This window comes from Sinocyclocheilus grahami, unplaced genomic scaffold, assembly GCF_001515645.1.
Source record: "Sinocyclocheilus grahami isolate Dianchi unplaced genomic scaffold, SAMN03320097.WGS_v1.1 scaffold447.1, whole genome shotgun sequence".
NCBI lineage: Eukaryota > Metazoa > Chordata > Actinopteri > Cypriniformes > Cyprinidae > Sinocyclocheilus > Sinocyclocheilus grahami.
In genome coordinates, this window is record NW_015505626.1 from 157,675 (window position 1) to 178,901 (window position 21,227).

The 21,227-nt window shown below is 36.9% G+C and overlaps 2 protein-coding genes across 2 annotated transcripts in view; one reads left to right on the forward strand and one right to left on the reverse strand.

Moving 5' to 3' along the window:
* LOC107552325 (dedicator of cytokinesis protein 2) overlaps positions 1-3,225 on the reverse strand; it is a 120,660-nt gene extending 117,435 nt beyond the window's left edge. Inside the window, exons 1-2 of the mRNA XM_016234186.1 lie at positions 3,103-3,225; positions 858-941 (exon numbers count right to left, since the gene is read on the reverse strand). Of these exons, the coding sequence (XP_016089672.1) occupies positions 858-941; positions 3,103-3,145 (127 nt within the window). The 5' untranslated portion in view covers positions 3,146-3,225. The remainder of the gene's footprint in view (positions 1-857; positions 942-3,102) is intronic.
* Positions 3,226-19,505: 16,280 nt separating this feature from the next.
* Positions 19,506-20,755, forward strand: hrh2a (histamine receptor H2a). The gene has a single exon (XM_016234192.1). The coding sequence runs from the start codon at positions 19,646-19,648 to the stop codon at positions 20,753-20,755; it is 1,110 nt and encodes a 369-aa protein (XP_016089678.1). The 5' UTR covers positions 19,506-19,645.
* The last annotated feature ends 472 nt before the right edge of the window (positions 20,756-21,227 follow it).

The window sequence follows — 21,227 nt, forward strand, 5'->3', positions numbered from 1 at the left end:
TAAAAAAATAAAATAAAATAATAAAAACTTTATTGTAGCTTGTCAATCACTAAAATATGAAATACATGAGAACATATGAAAATTAAGACAAAAAAACTAAGACTCATCTTCTAAACCATCTAAAAAATCACTGTTTCTTCTAGCTCTATCTAGCTGAGTTTCACAGTCAAAAAAATCTGTCAAAGGTGGTCTTTGGTTGTTAGTTTTGTGGAGCTCAGTTACTAGATTACATAAAATGGCAGAGGAAGTATAAATAGCAATACATACTATTTACACTAAATACAAAAATATTAGATACTATTTATACTTAGTTATTTGTTATTTAGCAGTTATTTGCACCTACATTACAAGTAGTCATGACAAAAAAAGTAAATTGTAAATGGATCATCAAATTGACCCCTAACACAAAAAATAAGATGGGAATTATTAAAGTTCTCACATATCTTATATTTTTTTTAGTCTCTGACAAGGTACAATACAGTGTTTTCTGTTTTTACATGAATCTTTAGTGTTTTTCATAGTGTCGATTTTCAGCAAAATTGCAGTGAAACCTACGTACGTAGCTCAATTTCACCCCAAAAACAGAAGTTGTAGCCAGTTTTTGAACAGCAGGGGGGTTTAAAATGTTTGGATATTTGCACTGGAAAACAAGACCAGAATACTGAGCAAGAAAATATTTTTTTTTTCAGTGTGGAACATGCATGGCGCAAGCAGCACCAAGGTCACAGGTTTAATTCCCAGGGACCGCATTGAACTGATCGAAAGTATACTTTGAATGCAACATACATTGCTGTATATAAAAGCCTTTACCTCAAGTATAATTGCAAAAGTAAGTGCAATATCCCAGAATCCCTCACCTTCACATGACTCCTGTATGTGCACAGTGTCCCCGATAACCAGGGACAACTGCTTCTCCGCTTTGGCAACGAAATTCCACTTAACTTTATAGAAAAGAGAGAAAATATAAATTGCATGAAATTCAACCAATGCATTTAAAAATGCACAAAAAGATTTCCCAAGTCACAGTTTGGATTAAATTTTTAAGTGATGTTTAGCAAAACAGCAGAATGAGATAATTTAATGCTTCCAAGAAGATATCAAACGATATCTATCCTCAACTACTTGAAAAGAGTCCTGTGATTCATGTCTAGAGCACAAACGCTGCAGGACGACGCACACGCTGGATTTGAATACTTTAGCCAACATCAATGACTCTAAAAGTTAAACTGCATATTATGCAGAGATGGAGAACATCATATTATATACACGCACGCGTGCGCGCACACACACACAATTCATTTCTGCAAGTACGAGTTCGTTGGCCTACTTCCTCTCAGAGCAACTTCCTGTGCAACACCGCACACACAGATACCACCATCAGCATGTTTACAATTGAAATAATTCAAAAGCAATATACATGCATTTGCATGATTTTATTTCAAGTTCATAATACGTTTTAGCATGTGCATATATTATATATGCTTTATTTCTTTCAACATACATGCTGTGAGCTACAAACCTGCTGAATACGCCGCCTACAATCAGAAGTCAAACCACTTTTGCATTCATTTCAAAACTGAATATACAAAATAACCCCAATTCTGTGAATACTACATTGACAAATAACTCTAAATAAAGTTACTCTAATCAGTTTCACCATTTCACGCTCATACTGCTCTTAATGAACACTTTACATATGAGCTAGACTTTTAGCTTCTGTTGATTAAACGAGATTTCAACGGGATTTGCATTAAATATTTCTTCTCAAAGGTTTTTATTTGGTCATGGCTGAAAAACTAACTAGTTTTCACATGTATTTAATTTAAGGATCAACTTGGTCTCAGATGTTTCCCTTATTCCTAAAATAACGCAAACGAGTGTTATTTTAGTATCACTGAGAAACTATTATAGATTTAAGTATTTTGAATTAGTTTTTATTTTAATATTTTCTGTCTTTATTTTATTTTTTGTTTTCAACATATCTATATAGTTTTTATTAACAATCATCAACTTCAAAAGAGTGTTGCTTTGTAACTGAAATAAAACAAGTTTAAGTTGTTTTTAAGTTTTTTTTTTCAGTTAATGTTTATTTTATTTCAAGTACCAGAAATGTTTATTATGGTTTTAGTTTATATTCATTTTTATTTCAGTTTTTGTTTTGTTGTTGTTTTGTTTTTGTACACAAACTAAAAGAAAATGAGAAATGTTGCTAACTAAATAAAATAAGCTTAAGATTTTAATGTTATATTTCAGTTAATGTTTATTTTATGTTTTAGTTAACTATAATAAACCTGACATAAATGAGTCATAGTTTTCAGTAAGAGTACAGAGCTATAAAATGATTGTGAATAGCAGCTCAGATCATTTGATGAGAAATATTGAGTTCATATGGAGATCTCTGACTTTTGCTTGCTAACTTTGGTATCCTGAGCAAATATGAGCTCATTTAGAGCTCTAGAGGAGATTCCTGGTCTCTTTTCTCGGCAGAAACATCTGACTTCTCACTACTGTCTAAAAGAAACATTCAAGATGATAAAGATCTTGCTTGTGCATTTATTTCACGCAGGTCTTCTCTAAAAATTCAATCCTGCTCTTCCGTTATTAAATGATGCCAAACCTTAAAGCACCTTCATTCAGCAAACAGGTTAAAGAAGAGAATCCTCTGCGCTGTAAAAAGTGAAAATGTGCAGAAGTTCCCTTATGAAGTTATTTCAGTTTGCTTCAGTTGCATTAAATGATATTTAATGCAACTGAAGCAACTGTCATAGGGTTCAGGTCTCAGTTTGTTGTTGCACTATATCAGTATTGCATTAACTGCACTGTCATAGTGTCATAAAACTAAATTTGCAGATTTTCAAACCAAAACAATTGTAAAATGACAAAATTCCGCAATCTGTTTAGTCCAGTGACTGTTGGGCCGCTTGACTGATCTGTCTCTGCCCACATCCTGAGATATAGGAACTGAATCAAACAACTTTATACGCCCGGTGCGAAGGCCGCTAGGGATACAAACACACAAACGCACACACAACTTCGCAGAGAACGTTCAAAATGCACAGGTGAATCACTTGCGCACACACACAAAAAAACAGCAAAACTCACCAACTCCATATCTTTCAGAGATAGTTTTTGTCCAAGGAGCCATTGGTTGGACTTTAAAACGCTCTCCCCTATGGCTCTCTCTGTCTGTATTTTCTCTTTCAGAGTATCTCAGTTCCTTTCTTATGCCCTTCACTGACTGCTTTTTGGGTGAGGGTGTGAGAAATAACCAGAGAAATAAGCGCTCCTCCTCCTGTCTGACTGTCTGCTTCTTCCTCTTCCTCTTCCTCTTTTGGCCTCCACATTTAACCGACTGACAGCAGAACTTCAGCACGATGACTAAAGCGTGTTTCAATGGCTTTTATTGATTAACGTCTTGAGATCATGTATGTTTTTAATGTCAAACTCCGCTCTGATCTATGAGGGTGTGTGATGGTGCACGCAAATCATCATTTATGAATCTGTACTGCTGGAGGAAACATGGTGTGGGACGAGACAAAGAAAGATTCCCTGAAGATGTTTGATCTATGCATCCGAGAGACTTAATACGAGCAGGTTTATACAAACACACAAACAAGCTGTTCTGTAGTCATAAACCACCAAAATAATGTTAATCTTCAAGAGCAATTCCTACTGCAAACCATAGAGGGCACCGCAAACACTCACGTAGAGATAATACGACTTGATCATGCAGCATATTGAGTAGACATGATCATGGTTATGAATTTGACCTAACAGGTGAAAAATCCCATAGATGTACACTGAATGAGTTATATTTAAAGAAAAAAATATGAAAGAGACTTGAGGGTGGATTCTATTCACTTGGACCACAAAGCAATCACCTAGAAACCATCCAGAACACCCTAGCAACCACTCATACGGGGAATCATCAAAGAATACCAGCATTTATACATGCGAACGCTGCAGGTCCAATCCTAAAAACAGCTGGAGGCCATTAAATGCTCCACTTTATGTTTTCTTACTGTGGTCCATGCAAAAAAACAGGACAGTATCCGACAGAAATAAACACAGCCTTTTGTTGAAGCACAAAGTACCTCTTGATACGGCCAGGGGTGTAAATTTCGTCTAACAGTTGGGGGGGACAATAAAAGCAATTTTTGAAGGGGACACAAATAATACAGCTAAAATTTTAATTGAAAGAATATGTATACACAGAGGAAAGCCTTACTACTATGGAACTTATAATATGACAAAATTATTTTAATTTGTATTGCATACATTTGAATTATTGACAAGTGGCATTTATCAAAACTGAATATTATGTGGCATTTAACATAGTTCTGACATAGATTTTTTTTTTAGAGCTCGTCCCTGTGGATTACCTCTGACCTACTTTCTGTACGATCTGAATTTGTATTGAATTTTAGAATATTGAATTAGATTTTCCGAATTTCCTCTTCATCTTGAAAACTTGAAGCTCTATTTTTAAAAACTGGATATTTGCAGTCAAAGAATTCAGAACAAAAAAAATGTGCTGTTTGAAAATACATGTCTATAAAACTCTATAAAAAATTCAGTTGTGTTAAATTTCAAATGTTCAATATCCAAGTAAAAAAAAAATTAAATTTAATAATTTAAAACTATGTTAAATGCCACATAATATTCAGTTCTGATAAATGCACTTGTCAATAATTCTAATTTATACAATACAAATTCAAATAGTTTTGTCATATTATAAGCTCCATATACTACTAATAGCAGGGAGACCGTGCCAAATTAGACAACTTCAAGCTGTGGTTGCACCGCGCCCGCAACAGCGGTGGTGTCCCTTGTAGACATTACTATCCGTCACAGTGTTGCCAAGTCTGCAATTGGGCTACTTTATCACTGTTGCCGCGGGTTGTTTTTCATGTCCACAGGTTGAAGCGACCCCAAAAATGTGTATTTTAACCTTTTTTTTACCGGGGGACCCCCCTCGAAATGCAGTTAGTTTGGGCTAGTTTCGAGTAGCAATTGGGCTGGTTTTGTTGTGAAAACCTGGCAACCCTTTCCGTAAAGCAGGTAACATTATTATTGCTAACATAGCGACTCATCGAAAAATACATTGGCATCATCTGTATTAAAGGGAAAATAATCACTTCATCTGATGTTTAAGTGAATACAATAGCCCTGACAGCCTTACTTACTGGAGTTCCACAACTATTGACTTTGTTCTCTCTCACCAGACTTGTGTATGTGTGATGTAAAAGAGGAAAACAGGCATTTGGACCAAAGCACTGTGAAGCAAGGGAGGGGGAGACTCAAAATGTTCCTAAACTTAGAACGCATTTTTGCCCCGTTTGTGTTGTTTTACTACTTACAAAATTATTAAAGTATAAAACATTTGAATTTACAATATACAGCATGGTTTTTAATCATATTTTTAGGGGGGGACAACCCTCAGATAGGGGGGGTCCTGTTTTTATTACAAAGATAATATAGATTACAATATACAATATATATTATAGTGCTGTCAAATTAGCGCGTTAACGCAGGCGATTAATTTTTTCTGTTTAACGCGTTAAAAATATTTAACGCAATTTATGCAGGGGCGGAGCTAGGGTTGGTCTCTTTTTTTTTTCCTGTGAAGAAGTGCATTTATTCAGTCGCCGAACGTCTTTACGACCACATCAAATGGTAGACGTTTCTATGGAAGCCCATTTCCGCCACTGAATAAAAAAATCAGAATTTTTATATATAATTTTTATTTTTATATCTCAGAATTGTGAGATATAAAGTCGCAATTACCTTTTTAATTTTTTATTCAGTGGCGGAAACTGGGCTTCCATAGAAACGTCTACCATTTGATGTGGTCGTAAAGACGTTTTGCGACTAAATAAATGCACTTCTTGTCAAGAAAAAAAGAGACAGAAGCAGCAGTTGTGAGTGGGGTGGCCAACCCTAGCTCCGCCCCTGCGTTAATTGCGTTAAATATTTTAAATGCGTTAAACTGAAAAATGTAATCGCCTGCATTAAGGCGCTAAAATTGGCAGCACTAATACATATACATAAAAATATATACACATAATTACATGCTTAGTTCAACCTCAAGCATTACTGTTATGTTGGTCCATACAAAGCATGGACCCGCAATTACCTTTTTAATTTTTTATTCAGTGGCGGAAACTGGGCTTCCATAGAAACGTCTACCATTTGATGTGGTCGTAAAGACGTTCGCAAACTCGCAATTCTGAGAAATAAACTCACAATTGTGAGATATAAAGTCAGAATTGTGTGATATAAACTCACAATTTCAAGTTTTAAAGTCAGAAATGCGAGATAAGCAAGTTATTTATATTTAATTTATATCTCGCAATTCTGACTTTATAACTGGAAATTGTATAAAGTGAAGTGACGTGACATGTGGCCAAGTATGGTGACCCATTCTCGGAATTAGTGCTCTGCATTTAACCCATCCAAAGTGCACAGACACAGCAGTGAACACACACACACACACCGTGAACACACACCCGGAGCAGTGGACAGCCATTTATGCTGCAGCGCCCGGGGAGCAGTTGGGAGTTCGGTGCCTTCCTCAAGAGCACCTCAGTCGGGGTATTGAATGTGAGAGAGAGCTATGTACATTCACTCCCTCCACCTACAATCCCTGCCGGTACGAGACTCAAACCCACAACCTTGGGTTATGAGTCCTACTCTCTAACCATTAGGCCACGACTTCCCCATTGCGAGTGTAGTATATCTCACAATTCTGAGAAAAAAAGTCAGAATTGTGACAAAAGTCGTTAAAACCTTTTTTTATTTTTTATACAGTGGAGGAAACGGGCTTCCATACGTTTCAGATGCACGCTCCAACTTCACTTCAGCATCAGGCGTGAGTCAAACAAGCATGTAAACGGTACTGTGCTCGCAGCTCGTGCTCTTCAATTGCACTCACAAAGGCGCTGGCGCGCTGTAGTATCATTTCACATCCAAACGTGAAATAAACTATGTGCATGCAAAGTACCATCACCTTCAGCGAATCCCTAATTTATCTGCACATAGACGGATCTGCTGATAGTCGCGGTTTTCAAATGCTCCCATGTGCTTCTGTGTGAGCACTTGGTGAAGAGCGTGATCACTGAAGCGATGATCATTGAAGACAATTACAGTCATATCTGTTGAGCGCAAGAACACAATGACCAATCCGTGCTGAATCTGCTCAACAGCACTCAAATCTTGGAGATGGATGTTTTTAGAATGTCAGTACCAAATGGTATCGAGGTCAGTACTTTTGACAACACTACCTTGTTTAACAGTGTGAAATGCTGCATTCTGACAGTTGTTGTTTAATACTGACCAGCATGTCAAGTGCTGCCGGGAGCGTGATGGTTGAAGCCCTGGGCTGCTTACAGGAACACTGCAGGTCCAATCCATTATTTCATCCCTGTACAACTTAACAAGACATTACAATACAAGATTAGACACAGTCAAACGGCAACTATGCTGTAAATTGTGTGGATAACAATCAATAGTTAACTATAAAGCACCAAATAAACATTTCAAAGTCTATTTTACAGTCTGTCTGTTGCAAGGATATTGATTTGAGTATAAGATGTGCAGCTGAATTTATTAGAATTGCACAATAAGTAACAATAAATGGTCATACAGTATATAAATTTAGTAAATATAATCAGACTACTTTTAGATTTCTTTTGACCAAATGTGTTTAACACATTGATTTACCAACGATATCATTTTGATATAAAAATACAAAGAGTAAGAAAATATATTCCATTCGTTGTAATTAACAAAATGAAGTGCATTAAACATTACATTACGTCAGGTTTACCAAACTGGGCTCGGGAAGGAACTGCAGGGGGTTTGTGAGTTTAATGAAAAGCTGATAATTAATTCAATAAGTCATAAAAATCTAAAATGAAAATCTAAAATCTTAAAATAACATAAATCATAATAACACACTCACAAAAAAAAGAAATGTGTTTACCTGCATGTTATGTGACCATTAACCAGTGACAGAGAACTGTGAACATGCAGATGTGATACCTAATTATTAAATTATTTATTTTAAAATCTCAAGTGTACTTCAAGTAAATATATTAGGTGAAAAGGATCAGATGACAACTTGTGCATTTTAATGTGTTTGAAAGACAAAAGTCTTTCAAAGACACAGTAATACATGGTTAAATAAACTTGTTTGATAATCCAGATAAAAATTAATGTGTTCATCAGTAGTTGAACTTCTTAAACCTAATTTGTTTGTGAATCCAGTGGTCAAATGCTGTGTAGTCACCTGATCTCTGTGTAAATGTCCACGAAACTGGATGACTTTCTGAGTGTATATAAGAGGTAGACGATTTCAGAAAGGAACATTTAAAAGATGAAAAAGAGGAATTAGGGAGAATCAATAAATTATGAATAATTGATTGCTATTGTGTGAATTATATGTAATCATGTAATCAATAAAAAAGTAACTGTAGTTTGATTACGATTATTTTAAAATGTAATTTAATCCAATTTCAAGTATTTTAATTTTGGAATCTGATTGCATAATTGAGTTACTGAAAGATAATCAGTAACTACCCAGCTCTGTGTGTGTGTGTGTGTGTGTGTGTGTATATATATATATAATATGAGGAGTTAGCATAGCACAGTCATTAGAGTCTTGCTGAAGTTGAGTCATTTGATTATCCTTCAGCAGACTCTGACCTTCAGAAGAAAATATCAAGCAGCTTATTAAAGACTTCAAAGGGTATTTTTACAATAGAGTGCAATTTATTTGAATATCTGCATGGCCACGTTTGCATTTGACTATGAATCTGGTTTTGTCTGATGGCATTTTTAGATCTGTTTTAATACATTTGAGAAGTTAATCTACACTCTGTAAAACAAAATTGCCCAGACTGTAATATCCGCTGTCTTACTCAGTGATTGTTCAGAAGAGCAGTTATTAGGACGTGTTTTGATAATGTTCTGCATTTGACAGATGTCTGCTTACAGTACAGGGAGAGCAGAGATAGATGCAACGCAGGTTGAGTTGTAACACCATTACTTTACCATTACATTGCACTAACCAGGTGACAGAAGATTTTGTAAGAGTCCAGATTAGGATACAGGATGGAAAAAAGAAAAAGAAAAATGAACATTTCATATTTGGGATACAGTATTATTTTAGTATTACTTACATACTGTTGTAATTTTGGTAAATATTTTTAATTCGATTTTATTTTATGTTTTCTGTTTTTTTACTTTAATTTTTGTTAATGTTTTAGTTTTTTGTCATTTGTATTAGTGTTTGCTTTGTTAAATGTAAAATAGTTTTTATTAATGTTTATTTTAAGTAACTATTTGTTTGTTTGTTTGTTACTGTTTTATTTTTGGTAATATTTTTATTTTCATGTAAAAAAACATATATATTATAAAAAATATATTTTTAAAAAGGAAAATAATTAAAAGGTATTTTTAAATAATATAATGCGTATTTAATTTTAAATGTTCTACTTAATTCTAAAAGCCCACCAAGTTTTCTTGTAGAGGGAGGGTAAGTGTTTGGGTTAGCTTTATTTAAAAAAAATTATTCTCAACTAAATTAAAGAGATTCTTTGCATATCTGCGTTCTGTAGTCTGTATATAGCACTTCTGTCGTTGATGAAGAAAATCACAGCTTTTAAAAATTAATCAATACACACGCAGAGTCAAGGTTCATTCCTCTTACATTCAACCTGTTATACATTACAAAAGCAGAAGAGTGAGAGAGAGAGAGGGAGAGAGGGAGGCATTTGACAATCTGATTGGCTGACTGAAGAAGTGTGTTGAGTTGTGTGTGTGCGTGTGTGTAGAGGGAGAGAGAGAAACAGAAGATCAAGAGTAACAGCAGAATGAAGGTCGACCAAGGTAAGTTACGCTGCTACTGCACCACTGCATGTCACATTTAATATCTCAATAAAACACTAAAACTACATGCTCAACAGTGTTTGTATGTGACAATGCAAACTAGAATGACACGTTAAAATGCCGCTGCAGAATGGATCATTCCTGACAGCTGTTTACAGTGCATTATAATGACTCATAAATCCATTTTTATAGGAAGTCAAGAAATAATATATGTAAATGCATCAAGATGTGGGAATTTTGTGAAACTTTGTTGTTGAAGGAATCAGTAGATGTCCTGCATGAACTTGCTGAGATTTACTGCATTTTAGACTCGTTAGAAGTTTGTGGCCGTTGATCTGTCTACACAGACCTGATCAGACCTGATCTCCTTTGAGCCTGAGCTTTTGCGTCACGTCATGCGTTTCCAGCTGCGTTTGTGCTTGTGAGAGCTGGATTTCTGCGAAAGACGTTTAAAGAAGTGAATCTGTTTGATTTGAGAGAGAGATCAATGCAGGCTATTTTTTATGTGCGTCAAAGGAATCCTAAGATGACACACATGTCCTATTCACGTCGTACCTCTTCAGTTACTTCAGAAATAACAAACAAATCATCTCAACATTTAAAAGGATGAGGTCTCCTAGCAACCCAACACCCATGACGACCATGCTTGTCAGAAGCAATCAAAAGACGGCTGGCTGTATTCCTCAGACGTCCTGACAGCCTGAGGCACAAGGACGAACACTGACAAATGTGTTTACAAGCCAATCAATGAATGGAGCAGAGCGGCCACTTAGACGCACAGCAATATGAAATCATCAAAATAACAGCTAAAACACCACCTGCCATCTTTTACAAGCAAGATTAAAAAAAATTAAAAATTAGACAGAGCTTAATTCCAAAAATGTATTACAGAGATTTACCTCAAAACGGCTAGTCAAAGTGACAACTTTGCATGTTTGCTTGCACTTCATAAAACTCTGCAGTTATTTTTACAGCACTTTAATTCGTTTTTGAGTGTCTTGTTAAGTGCTCAGAAATTTTCACCTGATGCATGACAAAATTAAAACAAATCAGAAAAGATTACACCCTGCAACCACCAAAACACCCTAGCAATGTGCTAAGATTTGCATCTTTTAACTGCACCACTGATTGTGAGGAAAAACAAACAAAAAAAGGACAAAAAAATTTAAATGATACATAAAAGCAAACCATAGAATGGATTAACATAAGTGCTACACTCTTAAAAATAAAGGTTCCAAAAGGGGGTTTTCACAGCGATGCCGTAGAAGAACCAGTTTTGGTTCCCCAATAAACCTGTCAGTGAACAGTTCTTAAAAGAATGTAAATGATACATAAACGCAAACCATAGAATGGATTAACATAAGTGCTACACTCTTAAAAATAAAGGTTCCAAAAGGGGGTTTTCACAGCGATGCCGTAGAAGAACCAGTTTTGGTTCCCCAATAAACCTGTCAGTGAACAGTTCTTAAAAGAACCATTTTTTAAGAACATTCAAAAATGTTCTGTTCCTCCCTGGACCCCTTCCAGTTTGCATATCGGCCCAACCGCTCGACCGACGATGCCATCGCCACTGCTCTCCACTCAGCCCTCACACACCTGGACAAAAAAAAGACTATGCTGTTCATAGACATCAGTTCAGCATTCAACACAATCATCCCTCAACAGTTCATTCACAAATTGGTCCAGCTGGGGCTCAACACCTCGCTGTGCAACTGGCTGTTGGACTTCCTGACTGGCAGACCCCAGGCAGTATGGATCGGCAGTAACACATCCAGCACCATCACACTGAACAAAGGGGGGCCCCCAAGGATGTGTGCTGAGCCCCCTCCTCTTCACTCTGCTGACCCACGACTGCACACCGTCACACAACTCCAACCTCTTCATTAAGTTTGCGGACGACACATGTGGTGGGTCTCATTAGCAACAGAGATGAGACAAACTACAGGAGCGAGGTGAGCCGCCTGGCCGGGTGGTGCAGTGACACAACAATCTCTCTCTCTGAATATGTGGAGAAGATGAAGGAGATTGTTGCTGACTTCAGGAGAGTACACACTCAGCATGCTCCTCTGACCATCAATGGTGCAACTGTGGAGAGAGTGAGCAGCACCAAGTTCCTGGGTGTGCATATCACAGAGGATCTCTCCTGGACTGACAACACTGCAGCACTGGCCAAGAAAGCACTGCAGAGTCTCTACTTCCTCTGCAAATTGAGAAGAGCCAGAGCCCTGGCTCTCATCATGTGCAACTTCTACAGAGGCACCATCGAGAGCATTCTGACAAGCTGCATCACTGTGTGGTATGGCGCCTGCAACGTGTCCTGCCGCAAGACCCTCCAACACATAGTGAGAGCAGCTGAGAAGATCGTTGGTGTCTTTCTCCCCTCCCTCCAGGACATTTACAGAAACCGTCTCACCCGCAAAGCCCTCTGCATTGCAGGTAATCCCCCCCACCCGACACACAGCTTCTTCAGTCTGCTGCCATCAGGAATGGTTATACCGTAATTTAATTTTACAAAGCTACGAGAATACTTCTTGTGCGCAAATAAAACAAAAGTAACGACTTTTTCAACAATTCGTTCCTCCGCATCACCCTGGCGCCATTTTGGAGAGTATCACATATGTAAACAACGTATGTACGCGGATACATTGTTTGCGTTCAGATCAAAGCGTAGACAACGTATCTGCATACGGTGCTGCAGACACAGAACAGCATACGTTGTTAAATATCATTGTAGTAATATGTGTCTATATTATGTAACTACATTGCCTTTATCAAAAATGTTCATTAATATTAACAATGAGTGAAAATGTTTCAAAGTGATTTTAACATATAACAAATATTGTATTATTACACCTGCTTTAAGAAGAAAGAGTAGACAATTGCATTTTAAAGCATCTGTGTGAAAACAAACCTGGAAAGAGATGTGAAGATTTGAAGAGAATTCAAATTCAAAAATTAGTGCATTCCAGTGCATTATTCTTGGGAAGTATGGTCAATTAAGTTGGGAGAGCAGCAGATCACAAATGCACAGTAGGCTATATATTGTTTTTTTCATATAGTTAGTGTAAGGAAAAATGAAAAAATAAATAAGGAGAAAAAGAATGCAGTGGAGTGAAAAGAGCTTGCCGTAGATGTTTGTTATATTAATAAATTCCAAGTTTTGCGTTAAAACAACCGTACAACCAATTTTCTGTCATACATTGAGGCCCCTGGACCGGACTGGTGTCTCCCGCACTAACGAGCTAGCCCAACCTTTTTGCCACTCCATTTGAATTCGACACACGACACATAAAACATTATATGCAAACAGTGAAGTCTCTGTGGTGAAGCGAGCTGAAACCAGATGAATTAATGATAAATGCATTTACAGTATATTCAAAAAATATCTATTATTATTTGTTTTCATCTTTTATTTATTAATAAACAATGTATTCAACCCCAGCCAAACATTTATGGGGGATGGGCTGAATTTTAACCCCAGTCCAGGCCTTTCTTCAGAAAATGTAAACATTTGAATTGCATCTTTTAATTGCATCATTGCTTTTGTAGGGAAAAAAAGGGGGGGGGGGGGGGGTGAACATTTAAAAATATTCAGAAAAGCAAACACCTAGCAACCAATCAAACACCCTAGCAACCACATAAAGTAGCAACTTTCTAAATATCATTCAAAACACTTTAACATCCTAGCAGCGAGTTTTGCAAATGACATTCACACTTTCTTAAGAAAATGTAAACGTTTTAATTGCTTGTGCGGAAGAAGAAAAAAAAGACAAAAAAATAAAAAAAATATTGAAAATGCTGTTAAATGAAGAGGGTTAGTCAGAAGGCAGATGTGCCACGCTGACACACCAGTAATTGCCGAAGGAAATGTTCAATATTTCAGAATCTGTTTAAAGTTTAACATGCGGTTATGGAGATGGTTTCTAGTAACAACAGAGGAGAAATGTGCATCTCAATGAGCTGCAGTCAACTCACAGAGAGACAGGTGGTCCTGAAGACAGCAAACAAAGAGTTAAAGTTTACCATTAATTAAAAAATACAGTCCATATGTTTCTAAATCATTAAATTAGATCTACTTTTCTGAGAAAGAACATTGTGAACCTCTCTGAGAAATAATGAGAACGAGCAGGACAGTAGACCCACATAAAAGACAAATCACAAGCGAGACGTTGAATATCTCAGTCAAGATCTCAATCTTTTTTTTAGAAATCAATTACATTTGATGGAGATTTTTGCTGAAGTCTCCAGAAAAGACACGCGCCTCCTCTAGAGTTTCAGAAGAATTTCAATGATGTCTCAAACTGTGCCGAGACACCAAAATCTCAGTATGAACTCAATTATTTCTGATCTGAGCTGCTCTCCACATTGATTTTATACCTCTGTATTCTTACTGTTGACTCCTTTGGATCTATTTGTTGTTTCTTAAAAGGCATTTTAGGAGAAACATTTGAGACAAAGCTAATACTTAAACGAATAAGAATATTAAAACACAGAGACAGATATTGCTCTATAATTGCTAAATAAATAAATAAAGATCGATGCATTTAAATTCCATATACAGCTTTAACATAAACAAATAATCTTAAAGTGATGCATATTTGTAAGGTCATATAAATGAAACTGAAAATGAAAATTCATGGCATAATGTATTATTTAATATTTGAATCGATTTGATTTGATTTAAATAATCATATTTTCAAAATGCATGTATTTAGATTGCTGCAGAAGTAGCATAAATCTGTTCATTGAGAAACATTTAAATTTGTTCAGTTAAAAGGAATAAAAAATATGCAGTGGAACAAGCTATATTTAATTAGTTAAAATGTATGAGATTAAAACAAATTGGATTTATTGACGATAAATATATCAACCTTTTTTTCTTCTTTTTTTTTAAACACATTCATATTATTACGGAAATTACAGAAATCTGACCAGTTTCATTTAATTATGACTGGCAAATATTCATCACATTAAGTTTATTACTTTGTTAAAAACTGTGTAATCCAAACATTTTATATGCAGTTCAAACATAAATCTTCAATTTAGGCCAAAATACCTCAAAAAGGACAATTTACCCATCTCTGAAACCCAAAAGATCCTCTCTCCAGGCTCCTCTCTTCCATTCAGCAAATGTAAAAAAAAGAGGGAAACACTGTCAAGCTAAAAAAAAAAAAAAAAGGCATCATAAAAGTAGCTTACATGAAATCTCTTTAAACTTCGTTTATGTTTATATTTTCAAACAATCTTCTGAGATGTTAATATCATCATATTCAATTTCTCAATTCACAGAATTCATCAAATTCATGGCTAATAAATTGCTAAGACTTGTCGATGTTCATGCTGTTGATTTCCCACCTAAATGATGATTTCCCACCAAAATTATGTCACTTCCTGTAGGATAATGTCATTAAGGAACTGGCTTTTAGGATCAGTAACACTTTGCAAGGTTTCACTGGTAACATTAGTTACTAAAATACTCAAATTAATAAATGCTGTAGAAGTTCATAAGTATTTTTGCCTTGTTTTCCCGAACAAACATCTAAATTCTTTAATCAAGATGAATTAACTGGACAGGCAACATGACTTTTCTCAACAACAAAAAAACAAGATAAAATATCTGTCCTTGGGGTAAGAAAAACTAGTTTGAATTCATTTTTTTCTGACCCCATTGGCAGATTGTTTTAAGCATAAAATCACTTTTTTTTAGAAAACAAGACTTAATATTTTTGCTTCTCACTGTATCTTTATTAAACAATGATAAGATATTTCTGCTGGAAAACAAGACAAAAATACTGAAGAAGAAAATCATTTTTGCAGTGTGCAATGTGAACTAACATAAACAACAAACAGTTGTATCGTTAACATTATTAACAATAACAAAGGTTAATAAATAAAAGTTGTAAAGATATGTATTGCTCATTGTTAGTTTATGTTAGCCAGCGTTAACAAATGAAACGTCTTGGTTACGTATGGTAACCCTCGTTCCCTGAAGGAGGGAACGGAGACGTCACGTCGGATGACCGACGAAATTGGGATCCCAATTTTGTCGGTCATCCGACGTGACGTCGAGAGTGACCAACTGAAAGGGAACGTCTCGGTTACGTATGGTAACCCTCGTTCCCTGAAGGACGTCCCATCGCCACAGCTCCTGTACCACCGCTGAGCGGCCGGGTCACCGGCTCGGCTCCTCAGCGAAAACCTGAATATGCGCTGCATCTGCTGCCTGCTTATACTCACGCTGTGATCAGCAGCAGCTGGATGCAATAATCGCATGCCAATGTGCATTGGCTCGTTTAGTTTACACTCGAAGTAGATTGGTCCCTCTAAGCAAGATCCCAATTTCGTCGGTCATCCGACGTGACGTCAAGGGTGACCGACTGAAAGGGAACCTTATTGTAAAGTGTAAAGCTTATGAAAATACAGAATGATAGTATATGAAACAGAAAGGAAAGTGACATTGAAGATGCAGGGAAAAGACACATAAATTGAAAAATTGATAACCAATTAAAAACAAAATTCCTAAGAACACATTGTGTTTAAAAAAAAAAAAAGATTAGAGAGGGAAAAAATGGTATACTCCTGAATAAATTGGTAGTTTTCATGTTAGACGTCAGCTCAGCAGAGGAAGACATGACAGAAATGATATCCAGTCTAATTAAAGCATCAAATGATTTCAAATTCACTCTGTATTGCATTCATTATTATACTCTGATAAAAGAAAATGAACTAATATGATTTCCATCTGCAGAAATGGTGAGTTTAATATGTTATGCATTGTATGCTAAGATTTTATATGATGTAGACATGAAAACATGCTGCATAGTAGGAATGACCCAGTTGACAGAGCTCTTCAAAAGCACTGGATATTAATCTCTCTCTCACACACACACACACACACACACACACACACACACACAGAGAGAGAGAGAGACCGTGGTAAAAGCTCAAGGGAGTGGCCATAAGGACATTTTAGCTAGAAAACCATCAAGCCTGTATGTATGGAGATTTATTTTTCATAAGAATATCACAGTATGCCCAAGAATGTGCCTTGTAAAGTCTAATCTCACTCTAAAAGGACAACCCAATAGAGGGGTCTTATCTCACTCTAAAAGGACAAAACAATAGAGGGGTCTTATCTCACTCTAAAAGGACAAAAAAAATAGAGGGCCTGTTTTCTTTGAACACTGTACAAAGCTAATGTGTGCAGATATGACATTATCTCCACTCCAGCTTTTATCATAATGTCTCACATGTGTTGTGCTACACTAATATGAGTGTTCGAGCATTGTGTTCCCTTTCAACTTACCGTCCTACACACACACACACAAACAATGTGCTGTGTGGGAGTCTGAGAACGTTTCGTTACTCTACAATTGTCTTTAACATCAACTCGCAGCCAAACACAAACACAATCTCCCTCATCTTACAATTTCACTCATGCACATGTTTGTGCATCTTAAAGCAGCACTATGTAACTTTTTCTGTGTTCAAAATTTGCAAAATGTATATAATGAGCGAGTACATCATCAAACCGTGTTTGTGTCTTATTCCGAATCACTACGGTACACTTATAATAAGTACTTATATTTGGACTATTGTAGCCTGGTCGGGTCGTCACCGCTGCGGAGTAACACACACCTGCGTGAATCGCCAGAGACATAAATTGGAGAAGTAGCTCTGGTTGGAATGTTCTTCCGCGGGATGTGTGCAGTTCTGTTTATTAACTGCTAGAGCGATAAAAGTTACATAGTGCTGCTTTAAGAGACCTGCAGAGAGTTGTGTGTGCAGAATACAAAAGTTGAAACCTGATAATAATTAGAAAGCGCCATAAGAATCTTCTAGACATAAGAAATCATTGAATGATTCAGTACTGTCAAACTTTTAATGTTAAATACTTATGATGTACACACTGCTGATTACAGGATTATTTCCCTGTCTTAATCTACAGAGATCCTTGCTTTAAATCATTGCTTGTTTCCATTTATTCATATAAAATATTATTCTAGAAGCAAATCGCAACAAGAAAAAAGCAGTTTAAACTGAATAGTCAGTTTGCATGACAGTTCAGTTCACATGTTCAGTGGATTTTGTGGTTCAGTTGAAGCGTTTGACTTCACAAGCTATGTGACGTTGAGGAAAAGATACTGACCCCAAATATAATGCATAAAACATTATTCTCTCAGAGATATAATGAAACCAGTTAACTGCAGATGTCAGCACAAGTTTAGCATAATGCAATGATGACTGTTAATGTTAATAGTGGGATATATTATGTGATGTTACTGAAAAAAAATCTAGCATTTTATATTGGTTTGGCAAAGGTTGACAACCTTCGATCAAAATGCATCTCTGTTTTATTTTAAACAGGAGAAAGAGGAGAAAATGTAGTACTTCACTAAGACCAGCAGAGGTCGACACACTTCAGTCTAACAGAGGTCTGGAACAACAACATACACGGGCGGAAGTTGGATGGATGAACAGATGGATCAGTGGAGGAGGTGGACCTACCCTGCAGTGTGGAAGGAGACCATTGGGAATAGACCTTACTAAACACCTTGACCTACAAAAACTGCATTGCATTTTGCATTGATGCATTTGGCAGATGCAGGTATGCACATTGCCTGGAATCAAACGAACAGCCTTGGCACTTTTGAGCTACAGGAATATTCACATGGCCAGAAAAAAAACGATAAACATAGACAAACAAACCTGCATTCCAAGTGTTTGCCTACTGATAAAAAAAATCGGTTTCTTGACCTTCAAAAATTGCATTGGATTTTGTATTAATGCATTTGGCAGATGCATGTATGTACATTCTCTGGAACCAAACGTACAACCTTGAGCTACAGGAACATTCACACAAGAAAAAAATAAGAAAAACACAGATGCATTCCTAGTGTTTCTTTACCGATAAAACTGTAAATAAAAAAACACTCATCTTGACCTACAATTGCATTGCATTTTGCATTTAGCTATGCATTTACGCATTTGGCAGATGCAAGTATGTGTGTTCAAACACACAACCTTGACATTGTTGAGCTGCAGGAACATTAACATAACCAGAAGATAAGATAAACACACATCAAACACAACTGCGTTTCAAGTGTTTCTCTGCTGATAAAACTGTTAAGAAAGTCACGCATCTTGTCCAACAAAAACTGCATTACATTTTGCAATGATGCGTTTGGCAGATGCAAGTATGTGCGTTGCCATGGAATCAAATGCACAACCTTGGCATTGCTGAGCTATAGGAACACTGAAAAAGCCAGAAAATAAGCTAAACACAAAAATTGCATTGCATTTGAACATCTCGAACTACAAAAATTGCCTTGCATTAAATAAGCTAAACACAAAAATTGCATTGCATTTTGCATTAATGCATTTCGCTAATGCAACCATGTGCCCTGACAGAAATTAAACACACAACTTTGAGCTACAGGAACATTCACACAACCAGAAAATAAGATAAGACACACACAAACACACCTGCATTCCTAATGTTCTTCTACCAATAAGACAATCAGAAAATCACACATCTTGACTTACAAAAAAATTGCTTTGGATTTTGAACATCTCGAACAAGAAAAATTGCTTTGCATTTTGAACATCTCGAACAAGAAAAATTGCTTTGCATTTTGGCGTTATTGAGCTACAGGAACATTCACAATGCCAGAAAAACAGACAGAAACAAACCTGAATTCCTAGTGTTTTTCTACTGATAAAATCGTGAAGAAATCACCCAAATACAAACAAAATGACATCTCAGATAGCATTAGCTGTGACGCTCTCTATTCTTATCCTACTCACTGTCAGCGGAAATATTTTGGTTTGTCTGGCTGTGTACGCGACCAGACGCCTACGTAACGTCACCAACTGCTTCATCGTCTCGTTAGCGGTTACGGACTTTTTACTAGGCGCTCTCGTGCTGCCGTTTTCCACCCTTTACCAAGTTACGGGCGAGTGGCCACTGGGGGCGCACTTCTGCAACATCTACATTTCGCTAGACGTCATGCTATGCACCGCCTCCATACTCAATCTCTTCGCTATCAGCTTGGACCGATACTTTGCGGTCACTGCCCCGTTGCGTTATCCAATGCTAGTGCTTCCGTGGCGAGTTGGTGTGATTTTAGCGACAATCTGGCTGGTTTCGGTTGGTGTTTCATTTGTACCCATCCACCTAGGCTGGAATACACGAGACTTGAGTGTGCAAAATATTCGCGAGGGCGACCCTGCGCGAGACTGCCGGTTTGAGTTAAATCCAACGTATGCAGTGGTCGACGCCTTTGCGACGTTTTATCTCCCCCTGGTGGCCATGTGCTGGAGCTACCACCAAGTTTTTCGCATCGCAAGGACACAGGCGAAACGGATCATTTCTACGCGACGGGGTTCGTCATCTTCGCCAGGAGCGACGATGCTCACCCTGCGTGAGCACAAAGCCACAGTGACACTTGCAGTGGTGCTTGGCGCTTTCGTGGTGTGCTGGTTCCCGTATTTCACATTTTTTACAATAATGGGGATACGTAACGAAGACAACCCGCCACGTACAGTGCAGTCGGTGGTGCTTTGGCTAGGATACGCAAACTCTGCCCTAAACCCAGTACTTTACGCCACACTCAATAGAGACTTCAGGTCGGCTTATGCCAAGCTGCTCTGCGGAGGACGAGGATGTAAAACAGGGACGAGAATTCCAATGGCAACAATGGAGGAGGGGCCAATGGGTGGACACGCCCCTCTGCCAAACAGGGCAGGGCTTCTGCCTAGAACTTGCGTGCTGCTGCAAGAGATCGAAAATGGAAAGACGGTCGACAGCAACACAACAGCTGGTGCTACAGTTACCATCATAGCTAATGGGAATAAAAGGTAGTAAAAATACAAGTTTGTTTACCCGTTACAACAGAGATTGAAAGAATTTAATGTGCTGTTGTTTTGTCTTATTGTCTTCGTATCTGCTCATTTATTTATCTGTCAGCAGCCTACAGGGAACACAAGTATTAAGACAGCGTAATTAAAAATACACGCAGAAAGTACAAATGCAATTAATCATAACTAAGTGTAGCAAAGTGCTTTTTTTAATGCCCTCTGGTGGCCATGAGAAGTAATAAGATATTGATAATAAGGTTTTAATCATAAGATTTTTTAAATGTGACCTGGACAAATATATACAGTATATATATATATATATATATATATATATATATACATACTATATATTGCATGAAGAAAATGAAGCCTACTTTTTGACTACTACATGTCCCATTTAATACTTAAAATAATATCAGAATTACACTAATGGCAATCACCATTAAGAATAATGAGAATAAATAAACATCTGGATG

What these genes read in the sequence shown, in the direction of transcription:
- hrh2a (XM_016234192.1), top strand. Translation starts at nt 19,646, where the DNA reads ATGACATCTCAGATAGCATTAGCTGTGACGCTCTCTATTCTTATCCTA.